Source organism: Dendrobates tinctorius, unplaced genomic scaffold, assembly GCF_039654945.1.
Source record: "Dendrobates tinctorius isolate UK_male_01 unplaced genomic scaffold, ASM3965494v1 ptg000070l, whole genome shotgun sequence".
Lineage (NCBI taxonomy): Eukaryota > Metazoa > Chordata > Amphibia > Anura > Dendrobatidae > Dendrobates > Dendrobates tinctorius.
The window spans coordinates 7,234,979-7,251,612 of NW_027361738.1; the positions used below are offsets into that span (position 1 = coordinate 7,234,979).

The 16,634-nt window shown below is 39.6% G+C and overlaps 1 protein-coding gene across 5 annotated transcripts in view; it reads right to left on the reverse strand.

The window, feature by feature from the left end:
- CREB5 (cAMP responsive element binding protein 5) overlaps positions 1-16,634 on the reverse strand; it is a 678,892-nt gene that overhangs the window by 4,964 nt on the left and 657,294 nt on the right. For 4 of the 5 annotated variants that reach the window (XM_073581352.1, XM_073581350.1, XM_073581351.1 and 1 more), the window contains one exon: positions 15,544-15,652. In XM_073581352.1, coding sequence (XP_073437453.1) covers positions 15,544-15,652 — 109 coding nt within the window. Of the gene's footprint in view, positions 1-3,704; positions 3,741-15,543; positions 15,653-16,634 lie in introns of all 5 variants that reach the window. The other variant, XM_073581353.1, reaches the window with a different exon arrangement.

Below are 16,634 nucleotides of genomic sequence, written 5' to 3' on the forward strand. Positions count from 1 at the left end.
AAGGGAACATCTTAGATATTGGAATTAAAATAACCATAGTCATGATCAGGAGTATGTTTGGTATCCGTAATGTATGTGTGCAGCATATTACTATCTTATTACATAATATTGTTTGACTGCAACTCATAAAAGCTGATTCAGGGTTTTTGAAAACACACCTAATCATGGAAGGTGTTATATGTTACATAATAATCCAAAGGGTGCATTGTGGACACTTAAATACACCTCAACCCACTTGTAATATTCATCTGCATGATACAGAGATTGAAATAAATAAATTCAATTATGTAAGTATTTTTAAACTATGTAATGATAGATAAATCTGAAAATAATACCTATGGAGTATAGGGTGCTATAATAATAGTGCTCTCTGTATGACTGAATCAATTCCTGGGCAAAATATAATATGGCTATACAGTAACTGTTTTCTGTCTACCATTTAAAGGATAGATATGGCAGATGGCTAGCACTTGACTAGTGTAATGAATAAACGGTGCTAGTGAAAGGAAGCCTCTGGTCCCGTAAATGTAAAGTCAATATAGAATCACTGCACACGTAAATTATACTAAAGTGAGCTTTTTATTATTTCATTGACGGTGATGAAGCGACAGCTGATGTTTCGGCCTAACAACGGCCTTTATCACATGGTCGCCCTTTTGAAGTAGAGTTTTGGTAGTCACCGGTTGATAGTTTATCACTGCTAGGCAATATTTCAAAAAAATGCGGATTATCCAATATAGCCAATAGTCCAGGTGCTAGAGGAGCAGAGATCCTGTTGGTATGGCAAAAAAAACATTGGTGGCGCAGTGGGGGATGCAGGCACCGCCGTGCCTCAGCAGGCGACTGACTATGTGATAAAGGCCATTGTTAGGCCGAAACGTCAGCTGTCGCTTCATCACCGTCAATTAAATAATAAAAAGCTCACTTTAGCAAAATTTACGTGTGCAGTGATTCTATATTGACTTTATCATTTAAAGGATAACTCCTCACCCTTTTAGCATTTGTTTATGCGTTAAAATCTTTGGGAGTATCATTATATACACTCACTGGCCACTTTATTAGGTACACCTGTCCAACTGTGTGTTAAGACTTAATTTCTAATCAGCCAATCACATGGCGGCAACTCAGTGCATTTAGGCATGTAGACATGGTCAAGACAATCTCCTGCAGTTCAAACCGAGCATCAGTATGGGGAAGAAAGGTGATTTGAGTGCCTTTGAACGTGGCATGATTGTTGGTGCCAGAAGGGCTGGTCTGAGAATTTCAGAAACTGCTGATCTACGGTGATTTTCACGCACAACCATCTCTAGGGTTTACAGAGAATGGTCCGAAAAAGAAAAAAAATCCAGTGAGCGGCAGTTCTGTGGCCGGAAATGCCATGTTGATGCCAGAGGTCAGAGGAGAATGGGCAGACTGGTTCGAGCTGATAGAAAGGCAACAGTGACTCAAATTGCCACCCGTTACAACCAAGGTAGGCAGAAGAGCATCTCTGAACGCACAGTGCGTCGAACTTTGAGGCAGATGGGCTACAGCAGCAGAAGACCACACTGGGTACCACTCCTCTCAGCTAAGAACAGGAAACTGAGGCTACAATTTGCACAAGCTCATCGAAATTGGACAGTAGAAGATTGGAAAAACGTTGCCTGGTCTGATGAGTCTCGATTTCTGCTGCGACATTGGGATGGTAGGGTCAGAATTTGGCGAAAACAACATGAAAGCATGGATCCATCCTGCCTTGTATCAACGGTTCAGGCTGGTGGTGGTGGTGTCATGGTGTGGGGAATTTTTTCTGGGCACTCTTTGGGCCCCTTGGTACCAATTGAGCATCGTTGCAACGCCACAGCCTACCTGAGTATTGTTGCTGACCATGTCCATCCCTTTATGACCACAATGTACCCAACATCTGATGGCTACTTTCAGCAGGATAATGCGCCATGTCATAAAGCTCGAATCATCTCAGATTGGTTTCTTGAACATGACAATGAGTTTACTGTACTCAAATGGCCTCCTCAGTCACCAGATCTCAATCCAATAGAGCATCTTTGGGATGTGGTGGAACGGGAGATTCGCATCAGGGATGTGCAGCCGACAAATCTGCGCCAACTGTGTGATGCCATCATGTCAATATGGTCCAAAATCTCTGAGGAATGCTTCCAGCACCTTGTTGAATCTCTGCCACGAAGAATTGAGGCAGTTCTGAAGGCAAAAGGGGGTCCAACCCCTTACTAGCATGGTGTACCTAATAAAGTGGCCAGTGAGTGTATGCCAGGAGATTTTTCCAATGTATATGCCAACAGTGCACCACAGACACACTGTGTATCATCTCTTAGCTCTGCTTTGGGAACAAGTACTGAACCTGGAGCAATTAATACTATATATTCACTCTTTTAGAGGTAAACAATCAACTGAGTTACAGAACAAGACTATATTAGAACATTTAACATCTTAGAACTGCATGGTTATGGAAAAGTAACCTTTATTATACACCTATATTGTTTTCATTCATTTTTATAATAACTTACTGTATAATAAATACTACTTTTAATAATATAAAAACAACAGCGTATACACAAATGACTAAATATATAAAAATATAATTAAATTAGGCTCTGTTCACTTTAGTATTACGTTAATGAGCTGATTTCTAAATGGAAAGAAATTGAACAACTGTAAACATACAAAGGAAAATTACTCAACGTTCAAAAAGTCTCACTTGCTCGCAAGCAACAGACAGCAGATTGGCATATAGTTATTAGCAGCAGAGCATGCTTAGAAAGTGTCAATTTCTGATTTATTACTAAGGCCAAATTCAGATGACTATAAAACAAAGTTTGAGTACAGACCACAATGTCCGGACCTGTCGCGGGTTTTCTGACCCGAAATCAACAGCCTTACAAATGCCGATGAGATGGTTGCGTTGGGAGACCCATGACCGGTACTTGGAACATATTTCCTGGACACCTGATTTTGGGCTTAGAAATAACTACTAAAATAGTAGACAATATACTATTCTCCCCTAGAAAACATTTCTAATCAAAGAACTACAGGGTAGTGAAAATGTATTGTTAATTACTTTTACGTTGTCATTAAAGATACTTAATACATTTAGGCTACTTATACACTTTATAATGTAGCTACAACAATTTTGCAAAATAAGGTTTATTCTTAAGTCACAGTCATGTTGTGTTTCTTCTGTGAACTATACAAAGTTTTCTTTTACATTTTGCAACAATCATTGGCAAAAACTGTGATTTAACGACAATGTGTGAATAGGCCTTCACAGCTTTGAAGATTCACCGCTCTTTTTTTTTTTTAGATTATTTCAACTAAATGTACATGTTTTTTTTAAAACCCTATCGACATATATCGATCTGTGTATTCAAAGATTTTTGGATGTTTAATACACATTTCAAATCTGCAACAGATCAGCCACGTCAGAGTGTTTTTTAATTACAATTGTTCACTTTGATTCTTTTAGACTTCGCATAATTTTAACTTTGAATGTGACTTTGACAAACAGAACATCTTATGGAGTATTATGGTCAAGGATTATAAATATTAATGCCTTTTCAATTTAGGGTTAATGTATCTGCTATAGTTTTCATTCCCTCTTGTCACAATATTGCCTATAATGGGTATGTGAGCAATCAGACCAAGAATTTATAAAGGATATATGCCGTATCTTTAAAAGAAACTGAACTTACCATGCACTGGGCAGCTTTTGAGTAGCAGTACTCATCCTGCATAAAATGGAAAATTCATTTTAAATGCTTTAAGCAGCTCTCCTGCACCTTTGCTTGTTACCTTAAATAAAGCTTGCAAGAAGGCCAAAGATGACATCATACAACCCAGGTTTAAAAAAAATGTGATTGGCAAACTGCTGAGAAAATATTGTGCTAATGTATGTGTGAAAGCCATTAGGTAGTTATAAGACAGACATACACGCAGAGGTATTCTAGAAATGTATTTCGAACAGCAAGAACAACTAAAGATCCCTTTGCTGTTAAAGGACCACTCAGTTAATTATATATAGTGTTCACTCTCTTAGCAATCAGTAATGTATGTGTAGATAGTATAGTAGTCAGTTTCCGTCTTCTGCCATTTTCGACGCCGCTCTAGCATCACGTGGCTGCAGTTGTCACCTCCCGTCTCACACAGCATCTTCTCGTTTTATGTCTATAACACTCAAAACACAGTTTTCCTAGCCACACAGAAGATGCTGTGTAAGACGTCAGATCACAAATGTGGTCACGTGATGCCAGGGAGGACGAAAGCGGCGTTGAAAACGACAGAAAACTGTGAGAATTAAAAAAATTGCCAGAGTGCTCCATTATAGCATCCTAAAAGATAAGTATGGAACTTAGGCCGCGTTCAGTATTTGACCTCAGTATTTGTAAGCCCAAACCAGATGTGGGTGAGAAATGCAGAAGTGGTGACGTGTTTCTATTATGCTTTTCCTCGGATTGTACCACTCCTGGTTTTGTCTTTCAGATACAGATTGTGTGAACGTGGCCTAAAATTCCAAGTATGACATGCCTGTGGCTGGAACAGTCTATTACGCCACATAGCAAATTAGTAAAAGTAACAACAGACATGTTAACAGACAGGGCATCTATTATACCCATCAGAGTTGCCATTGAATTTTCCCAGAGTCCTATTTCAAGAGGATTTGTCACTTGCCATAGTCATATGTATTTTCATGATGGAAATGCCTCTGTTATCTTGAATCTGACATTGTTTCTTTTTTGTTCCTTCACCACACCATTCTTGACATGTAGTCCCCTTTTACCTGCATATACTGGTGCTTCTCACAAAATTAGAATATCATCAAAAAGTTAATTTATTTCAGTTCTTCAATACAAAAAGTGAAACTCATTTATTATATAAAGTGATTACAAACAGAGTGATCTATTTCAAGTGTTTATTTCTGTTAATGTTGATGATTATGGCTTACAGCCAATGAAAACCCAAAAGACATTATCTCAGTAAATTAGGATAATTAGCAAAACACATCTGCAAGGGCTTCCTAAGCATTTAAAAAGGTCCCTTAGTCTGTTTCAGTAGGCTCTACAATCATGGGGAAGACTGCTGACTTGACAGATGTCCAGAAGTCAGTCATTGACACGCTCCACAAGGAGGGTAAGCCACAAAAGGACATTGCTATAGAAGCTGTCTGTTCACAGAGTGCTGTATCCAAACAAATTAATGGAAAGTTGAGTGGAAGGAAAAAGTGTGGTAGAAAAGGGTGCACAAGCAATTGGGATAACTGAGGCCTTGAAAGGATTGTTAAGAAAAGACCATTCAAAAATTTGGGGAATAGTCACAAGGAGTTGACTGCTACTGGGGTCATTGCTTCAAGAGCCACCAAACACAGACGTATCCAGAACATGGGCTACAAGTGTCACATTCCTTGTGTCAAGCCACTCATGACCAATAGACAGTGCCAGAAGCATCTTACCTGGATCAAGGAGGAAAATACCTGGACTGATGCTCAGTGGTCCAAGGTGTTGTTTTCAGATGAAAGTAAATTTTGCATTTCATTTGGAAATCAAGGTCTCAGATTCTGGAGGAATAGTGGAGAGGCACACAATCCAAGCTGCTTATGGTCTAGTGTAGTTTGAAGTTTCCAAATCAGTGATGGCTTGGGGAGTCATGTTATCTGCTGATGTAGATCCACTGTGTTTTATCAAGACCAAAGTCAGCTGTTAGGGACGGCGGAACGCACCAAATATAAATAATAGGAGGTGCGTCCGCCGCCCGGGGTCCACCGTGCGGTAGCTGACTAGACCGCTGCTGGACAATGGCAGATGCACCAGAAGGTGCCGTAGTGCGCACGGGTTAACGTCACCAGAACGCTAGGAGCGGCTCTGTTCAGACACAGAGTCGCTTGGCAAAAATATATGCAAAGACGCTGGCCCTGTTAACATCACAGGAGCCGGCGTGTGGCGTCGCAGCCGCGAACACCAATAGCTGCTGGTATTGCAGCGGCAGCGGCAGCTAAGGCCGCAAGCATCGGCGCTGAGAACCGAGTGCCGACGGATGCTAGTGTAGGCGTGGAGCAAGTGGCGTGTAGCTTGCCACAACCCTGGAGCTGACTATGCACACTCAGTCACCACTCATAATATCAGAGGGTAGGGGTTTCATAATGAGTCAGACACCAGTCCATGCATCCATCACCATACACACACAGAATAATATGCTACACTAGCGCATGGCCGAGCCGCCATGCGGGGCTTTTATAGCCATGCGCTTCCAGGACCTTCCAATACTTTAGGAAGGACCAATCAGATCCGACACAGGACCTGCACATGTGACCCCTGCTCTCCAGTGAGAGGGCACGTTGCGGGCATGCCCAGTAGCACGGCACGAGGACTTAGCCTCTGGAGGGGTTCCCTGCAAAGCAGGTTGCGCTACCATTGCTGCACCGGAGGTGGCAGCAACATCCAGGCTCACAGAACGAGTCTGAGGAGAATGCCTGGTTTGCCGTGATTGCTGAGCAGGAGTCCGAGCGGTCGGAGGAGAATGGGAGACCGCAGGATGTCTGGCTCTGGATTCCCGCTGTGCAGTGCCAGGAATCCGACGCCTAACATCAGCTCAGCCGTCTACCAAGAAATTTTTGAGCACTTAATGCTTCCCTCTGCTGACAAGCTTTTTGGAGATGGAAATTTAATTCTCCAGCAGGACTTAGCACCTGTCCACACTGCCAAAACAACCAAAACCTGGTTTAAAAACAACAGTATCACTGTGCTTGATTGGCCAGCAAACTCGCCTGACCTTAACCCCATAGAGAATCCATGGGGTATTGTCAAGAGGAAGATGAGAGACACCAGACCCAACAATGCAGAGAAGTTGAAGGCTGCTATCAAAGCAATCTGGGCTTCCATAACATCTCAGCAGTGCCACATGTTGATTGCCTCCCTGCCATGCCACACTGATGCAGTAATTGATGCAAAAGGAGCCCTGAAAAAGTATTGAGTGCATTTACTGAACATACATTTCAGTAGGCCAACATTTTGCATTTTAAAATCATTTTTTAAGCTGGTGCTATAAACCATTCTAATTTACTGAGATAATAACTTTTGGGTTTTCATTGGTTGTAATCCATAATCATCAACATTAAAAGAAATAAACACTTGAAATAGATCACTCTGTTTATGACTCTATATAGGTGTTTCACTTTTTGTATTGAAGATAACTTTTTGATGATATTATAATTTTGTGAGAAGCACCTGGAAATCTACTTTAAGCCATGTGGGTTTGGTCCTTAAAGAAGTGGTCCCGTTAAAAAATTTTATGGGCAAAATCTGTGTGATATGTAGTGTAACATGATTTACTTTATTAATGTACTCACCCATTGCCATCTTCTCCGGTGACCAGTGCCACTCTGGTTCTCTTCTGAGTCACATGTCTGAAGTTCCGACTCTCTGGATCACGCAGGATCAGGTATGAGCTGGAAATTAGTCTTACAACGTAATTCTATGGAGCGTCAGAACGAGGCTCCATAGGCTTATATCGTAATAATGACTTCTGGTCACACATAAACTGCAGTGTAAGTCAGCAAGTCAGAATAGTCGTCATGTGTCCCAGAAGAGGACCAGAACAGAGCCGGAAACTCGAGAAGACAGCTACCTGTAAGTATACTAACATACCCACACTGCACTGCATATACTGTACATTCACACAGTTTAGCCATAACATTTTTAATGTGAGTGCTTGTGTAACTCTTCTCTATGGGAGTCTTTTTGAGGACCAAGACAGGTTGATTAAAACAAACCTAGATTTATGTACTGACAGAGGGGGCTACACCTGAGAAACGGAGAGGTGCTGGAACAAAAAATACACAATGACAGCATCAGGGGAATGGTGGCACTTATTCCATGTAAAAAATACATGTTACTAACAAGAAATACCTTTTAAAAACTTTTTTTGCAAAAAAAGAAATATTGAACTACAAAAGTTCTCCCTGCTAGAAATATTACTGTTGGAGGAGAAACCTGAAAAATATGGTGCTGTATAGAGCCACCATTGATCTATGGCACATACAATGCAGTGACTCTGTCCCAGGGGTCTACAATGTGAAAGAGACCATCCGTTACTGTATGTGACTGTCGAACAAACAGGCCTTTTTGACAATCAGAAGTCTGGGTAAGTTGTTTGACAACCCATGTAGGAACTGTAATGTTTTGGTTGTCAAACTACTTTATTAGAAAAAGACAAAGCCAAGCTAAAGCTAAATACATTTTCCCTCACAAGAGAACAGAAAATTAGTTGTTTATGACTTTTATCCCTGAGAGAAATGCTGAAAGGGAATAAATATATTATGGGGAGATTTATGAAACTATCGAAATGAGAATCAGTTGCCCATAGCAACCAATCTCAGCGCAGCTTTCACTTCATATTTAGGTCTTGAAAAATGAAAGCTGCGCTGTGATTGGTTGCTATGGACAACAGAAATAGTTTTCTTTTTTTCATATATTTGCCCCCTTAAAGATAATGACTATAATGTGCAATGTCAAAGCTGTGTCATTATGCACAAAATCTCATTTAGAATCTGAATCAATTATGACTTTTATATCAGTTATATTTTATATCTCAGCCCTGGGAAATTTAGTGTATACCCGTTTTCCCAGTTAGATCTGCACACAGCTATATCTGCAGACACAATATATGTACTATTTATTAATCAAATCTGTCTTTGTGACAGAATACAAAATTATATTAGAAGTTGAAATTATATTCATTTTGCCAAAACTGTTATTTATGAGTAATCATTTACATTGCAGCTTTCATCATTCAGAGCAGTGCAGAAAATGAAAGCTCCTCTGTTATGGGTCGCTATGGGTAAGAATAACAGCTTTTCAATTAAATGGGCATTACTAATTACTGTCAATTAATTTTGTGCCTGTTTCTACAAAAACTAGAGACCCAATTTAGCTGCCTTAGCGTACGTTCCAATGATGACTTTTTGATGCTGTGTACTTTTGCTGCAAAAAAATGGTAGTGTCTTATACTTCTAGCAATGTGAATGGGATTTATGGAAATCTCATGCCCACTCTGATTTTTTTTTTATGCGGCGCATGTTTGAAATCTACAACATGTCAATTTCTCTTGCGGGTACGCTGAGTCTACTGTGCAGATTATCCCTATAAAATTGCATTAGACATGTAAAATCCGCAAGCAAAAAATACATAGGAGTTTTTAGTGTGTTTCCAATGTGCAAAAGCACTAAAAACTCATTTAATACACACATGACTGTACCAACAAAGTTTTGTCAAAGCAAAATGCCAGGAAGTATCAAAATCAAAACAACTTTATTTATAACATAATATACAAAATAGTGACACTAGCTATAGAGTAAAAAACACAATAAAAATGTGTAAAAATGCACAAAAAATCCAAGTCACCTAACTTTTACCTAATAATTGCTGAAATGCTGCTGAAAATCCACATTATCAAAACCTCACTAAATACTCATCAGGGAAACGTAGCCAAAATGAAATCTGTCATGTTGAACATGTTGTATATACTGTATGCCAGGTGCATGTTATAGAGAAGGAGGAGTTGAGTTGATTATTATAGAGATTGCTGGGATAAGGTATAAGGTTTAGTATAATTTGTATTTATTGAAACACCTGCTCTGGGCTTAGCAATCAAGGGTGTTATCCAAGCAGCGACGCACGTTCTTCCCTGTGTAAGGAAGCACTCCCACTCACTTTGTTATTCAGTAAATATGTGTACATGCATGTAATATAGTGTGGGTGTTTTAATATACTCACCTACCTTCGCCTGTCCATTGGAGTTCTTCTCTGCTTCTGGCACGGCCACACTGCTCTCTGCTGGGGCTTTCCCAATGAAAGCCTATAGAGCATCAGAATGAGACTTCATAGGCTGTCATTGTAAAAGAGATTTCGGGATCAACCATAGAGCATAGAATGAGCTGACTTGTCGCAATCATTCGGAAGCATAGAAGAACTGCGCTGGACACTGGAGAGAGCAGCAATAGGTGAGTATATTAATACACTCACACTGCATTACTTGCATGTATACACACATTTACTAAATAAAAAAGTTAGCGGGAGTGCTTCTTTAAGCTCAATTTCACACATCCGCAAATCGCATAAGTCTGAGTGCGAACAGCAGTGTGGGTTTCCTTACCTGAACTCTACACTCTCATATATGCCTACAAGGCTGTGAAATTCAGGTCAAGAGACCTCTCACTTCCTCCAGATGTATGTGATTTGTCCGAAGGCATGGAGAGTGAAGACAGCACTGATTGTCCTAAGGGATTTTTTGACATGCGATCCCCGGGAGAGCTAGTGCTGACTTCGCTGGAATGGCGTTGGCACTGGAGGTGAGTATATGTGTTATTATTATGAGGGGGAAACATGAAGATTGAAAAGGAGTTGTCTGAGTAGTGGACAAGCACTTTAAGGTCTGCACTTGGATTGTGCATTGTGAATATGTGAAACCAGTTTAAGTGTGTATACAGAGATAGCTGTTAGTCAGTGATTTGTACTACTACCTTGACTTAAAGATTCAGAATGAGTAGGAAATTTTCAATAAACCTGTATATTCATCTGCTTAGTGCCCCCACAGCTCTATAATATGATGCCCATCTTAAATGGGTGCATAATAGTTTTTTTTCCAACTTCCAACTTCATATAAACATTCATAAACCATAAGAACACACTGAACAAAAATAGTGAATAGTTTCAGAATTATGGAATATATTATTCACTTGGGTCCACTGAACACAGGGCTGATTTAATGACTGACCAATCTAACGATTGACTGTTAGTAATTTAGCAAAATAACTTTTATATTTATGTGCATGATAATGAATTCCATACAATCGATGGCATAGGGAATAGAGAGAGCACCGACTCTAAGCAGTTAGATAGACACATGTTTGTGATGTCATGCTTTGACATTCTTGCACAGAAAGCAGGAAAGCAGATTAAAGAATTAGAAAAATAAATTACACCTTGCAGTAGGTTGGTTTCAGATGGTCATAACTTGGCCCAATTTTACCATCTCTACAACGGCCACAATACTTTTTGCAGTGCTACTGAAACGAACCCTTGGAACCTAGGAATGATTCACGTTCTGTCTAGTAGAAGCACTGTATGATTATTGCAGCTGTAATAAGGACACTAATATGCAGAAGTGTTAAAGGGTTAACCCTGCTCTGGTCACTAATGCATGGAGAAGGGAGAGGGGCAGGTGGCCTCACATCTACTAATACCTGCTGGGATGTGTGAATAATTGGCAGGTGTCATGCACTTGTCTCATTCATTAAAATGGGATAGGTTCATGATACGTGTTGATCATGCACACATTTCTACAGGTACCAGTAGATGTGATGTCACTTACCCTAGTCATCTCGCCATGCAGATGTGAACAGGCCGGACTAATTCTTTAAGGCCATCTGAAAGTCTGTAGTGTAAATTCTTAAGTCAGACCCCATCTTCTTGTCTGCTGTTGTCGAAAAAGTTGGGCCTCCTTTAAGGAATGCAGTAATTACTAAAATATTGCACAATTTATAAATCAGTAAGGGCCCTTTCACACTACGGTTTGTACCATGTTTGTTGGCCCTGTCGGGCCTTACTTTTCATCCCCCCACAAAACAGGATTCAGGGGTATGCACCAAGGGGACCAATGACAATAATGGTGGCTATGGAGTCAACATGTGCTCTGTCCTGCATAATTTTCGGGAGTGTACGCTTACTGGAGGAGGACACTCAGATGTTGTAGACTGCGTCTGAGTGTCCACCTCCAGTAACCGTACATGCCCGAAAATTATGCCCGTCAAAGCGCATGTTGACTCCATCAGCACCGTTATAATCAACTGCCCCGTCGGCGCATACACACAAATCTCGTTTTGTGAGGGGTTCAGACGTAAGCTGTGACAGGATGAATGAACGTGGGGCAAAGCACAGTGTGAAAGCACCCAAATAGTTATGCAAGTTATTTGCACCAATAATTTATGGATCTGTTATATGGGCTCTTCTCCTGTTCAGAATTTGGAGGTAGTACTAGTTATGAAATGTTGCATTACTTTCTGGAGAATTTTGCATTTATCAGAATTTTAAGCAACATCTCGAAAGTACCTTCAGTATCAATCACATTGTGATACATGACTCCCTATATGTTTCCAGATTGAGCTGGAGGAAAACTTCTGAATTTCAGAGATGGCAAAGGAAGGATTGTGCAATGCCAATCCAATAGGCTATAATGTAAAGAGTATGTCCAACACTGAACATAGTTTCACATTAAAGTATATATAGAAATCATAAATACCTAAAATGTTGGGTCCATTTGTAAAAACAGTGCATTATTATCTCATGCTGATCCTGAGTTACAGTTTACATTATAATGCAGTTAGATATTTTAGATTATTTTACAGTTCTTGGTATAAAGATTAAATTTCAAAGAATGCAAATCACTACTGGAGGCCATATGCAGCTATAGCGCTAGGTGATGTCAGCATTGAATCCTGCAGAATTGTGATTGTAGCTCTAGACCATAATGGTGGAATAGGCTCAGTATAATTTTGAAGTGCTGTAGAGCATTAGAAACATTAGTTTTGTCATGAGTTTTATCTAGTATTGCAGTCCATCCCTGTTTCATGCAATTTGCCAAAAGAATTTTGCTGCCTCATCTGAGATCAGCATAAATTAGGGAAATAAACTGAGTCCACCATTGTAGTCTTACTGGGCTTCTTGCTGTAGTTTTGATATAATACGCTTTTATCTGTTTCAGCTCTGCTTGTTCTCTTAATGAAGGAAAAGGAGGGAAAACAACCATAAAGTCCAGAATGTGCATGAGTAATACAAAGTATATGCTTTATTGAACAAATCAGGAAAGTAACAAAAAAGTATACAGCAATGCAGGGGTGTATACACAGAGTATATAAAAAGAATAAAAAATGTTTATAACACTAATATGGGGGGTCAGATATCATTCCATCCAGTATGCTAAAGCAAATGTATATGGTTAAAAAAGTCCACTGCTTGGACAACTTCTTCTCTTGAGCGTGCCAGCGCCGTTTCTGCAGTGTTGGCACTTGCTCTCACTGGGACTCTCTTGCTGTTGTTGTAACATGTGACCCTGGCGCCCAATCAGCGCTGGCATCACTGCCCCAGCCTACTGTCGAATTGAACATGAAGAGGAAGTCAGAGCGCAACTGTAGCCCAGACTTCCTCTTCGTGTTCGATATGTCCAAAGGTGAAGACAGTGAAGCCAGCCGCTGATTGGGCGCTGAGGTGACTTGTCACATCAACCATACAAGAGCCCCGGGGAGAGCGAGTGCTGACACTGCAGGAACAGCGCCAGCAAGGGAGGCAAGTGTAGGTTTTTTAGTTTATCAGGGCCAAGCATTTAGATCAAGAAGCGATTGTTCAAGTAGTGGAAACTCCTTTAAGGCATATAGATGATCAAGAATGCAGACATATTTTGTGTACAGTAATATTAAGGATAAGCAAGGTGTAATCACAAAAAAATGTGGACTGTACTAAATACAATTGAAGATTCAGGGGATCCCCAGCTGACCTTCTTCATGGTTTCGGCATTCACCCTGACGAAGGTCAACCCCGAAACGCGCATTGGTGTGGGTACCACTCAGCTGGGGGTCCCGTGATTTTTCTATTGCAGTGAGCACAGTTCACACTATTATGTGATTACAGGTTGCTTATCCTTAATATCAGTGTACACAGAATATGTCTGCATTCTTAATCAGCTATATGCCTTAACCATATACATTTTCAAGTATACTGGATAGTATATATGACTTTACATTAGGTTGGCATGATCTCTGGCCCCTCATATTAATGTTATAAACAGTTTTTATTCTTTTTATATACCTTGTGTGTGCGTCTATGCATTGTTGTTCACTTTTTGACACTTTTCTGATTTGTTCAATAAAGCATATACTGTACTTTGTATTACTTGTGCTCATTCTGAACTTTATGATCGGTTTTCCTCCTGTTCCTTCATTATTGATTACGGACTGTCTGGGTTTTAGCCATTACCATGCCACATAGATTGTAGTATGACATAATCTTATTTTTCATACTTTTCTTTATATTGCTATAACTGCACATGTGTGTCACACTCCTATGTTGTTCCCCTTGTGTTCTTTTGTGTTGTTCTTGTAATGGTAATCTCATGTTATTTAGTCCTCAATATTCATGACCTCTAGGTATCTCCATCCCCACTACTGATTGACAGCTTTCTGCTGTAAGTAAGTGGAGTGGGCATGCTTAGATAAAGCTCACCAATGAGAGGACTAGCAGAGCTTCAGCAGATAAAGTGACAATATCAAAATTACAGCGAGAATCCCAGTAAATGACAGAGCCCTGTAATCAAGGGCTCTGTCTCTATGATGCATACAGATTGAAAAGCATAAACAAGGTGACAAATTCATAGATGAGCTGCAATATCGCACACAATCCAAAAACAGATGGGTTGCTGTTTTTGGAATAAAGCAAACCCTGTATCAAATTATGGACAGACCCTTTAAGTTCTGCAATATTTTTACAAAGTTACTCAAATTTTGATGTAGAATTGAAAAACTTTACAGTGGTGTTCAAAGATGGACATACACATAAATCTAGGACTTGATTACACATTTTCAGCTGTATTAGCATCCTGCGGTAAGAATGTTAGAAATGTGTAACTGATGCTTTAAAAGCTGATTTGCATTAAGTGGTAAAACTTTAAGTTTTGCACTAAGTAATGGCAATATCCCTCGCCATATTTTGGTATTAGGAGCATATTGAAGGTTGCAAATTAAGACCCCCTCCGTTTTGTGAAATGCGCTTTACCCTGTTAGAATTGGAGAAGGCAATAGCATGCAGTATTTGAGGTAGAGGCACAGTTTTATCTAAGTAACATGTTTTTTTGGAGATTGCAGTATTATCCCATCACCTTGCGCTATTATGGAAATATTGTACACCACATGCAAACCGCAGAATTAACGCTTCCTATATCAACCATTTGCGTGCACCAAAGTTACTGCCAGTATTCTCTGAGAGTATGTGAAAAACATGTACTGCAGACACAGCAGAAGTTACTTGTCATAGAAAATTATTATTTTATACATTGAACTAGACATTACTTGCGGCCTATATCTATATATATATATGGTATCTATATATATATAATATAAGTCAGTGGCTTGGAATTAGATTTGATTTCTGTTAAAGCTAGGAGTTATTCCCATATTAAAGGTTTTGGTTAATATTAAGGCTGCGTTTGGAGTATTTTAGAGTGTCGTTAGGGATCTGTTCTAGATGTATGGTGGTCATGCTCCTTGCTTTATCTAAGGTCTCATACACACAGCAAAGCTGTGGGCAGGAGGCATTACACTGGCACTCAGCGTCCTCAGATGATGTACAAAATGTCATGTGTTGCTGTATGATGCTCCATAGGGAGCCCCATATTGCGGATACCTCTGTGATATTACGGAACTTGCCATTTTTCAATTCGACACAGTCAATACCTGGAAAATACTCTGCAGATATAATATGAAGCAGTACTTACTCAAGTATCCTTGTGATTCTTTCTGCATGGCAGTTATAGGACAGTCTTTATGTGTTAGCAATAGCTGTTTGAGTTGTGCTACCTCGTTTTTCAACATGGACACCTCATTCTGAAAAAGAATAAAGCAAGTATTACTCAAAAACAGTAAAACGTGTTTCCGTTCCTGACTCGCTCAGGACAACTGTAAATGTAATAATAACAGACACAATCCACGGACAGATTTTTTTTTTTTTCTAATTTCATAAACCCTTTAAAACTATGGGGAAAATTTATCATAGACTTTGTCCCAGAATACTAATGTAAAAAAAAAGTCTCAGATTTTGGTAGAAAATTAATTTGTAGTTTTCATACAGTTCTCACCATTATTTTTCAAATGGAAGTGCTATATTAGGGGGACTGGCGTTATACAGAACAAAAAATGTACTATTTATGCCATAAATTATTTACATTTTACTATAGCAGGCTTTTAAGTAGGACAGGCTTATGAAAAGCTAAATAAAGTCTAAGTAATTATTTCTTTACTCTCAATTTTTTGGATTTGTCGAACGCAAAGAAAATATGGTAGAAGTTGAAGACTACAACTCAGATATTTGCGGTGGAGGACCAGCAAATCTGTATATGGATTAGTGCTTCTGAAATGCAGTGGACGCAGACATTTATTCCACTTATTGTATTCAGTCGGTCTAATTTTGAAGCTTATTTGTGCGGGATCCGCAGCAATACAAAGCAAGCTACTTTTGTGGATTTTAAAATCTGCAGCAGATTCATTATTCTGCACAATTTTTTCAGTTGTACGTGAATGACATAAAATACTCCACTTATTTTTTTAACTATTAAATAACAAGAAAATAAACCTGTGCATAACTAATTAGATGATCTTGAATCAGTGAATATAGCATAAGGAAAGTCATATATCTGTCATGATACAGGATGGGGTTTCGCTTTGGCCCGTCCTGGTCAGACAGGGGGTTAATTGTTTCTGCCTCTCTCTGGCAGAGGGTGGCTATTTAATGCTCACTGGACCTGGGTCCGGTGTCAGTTATACTCCTGCCCTCGGCTGAGTTAGTTGACCTCTTGTGTTCGTGTGCCTT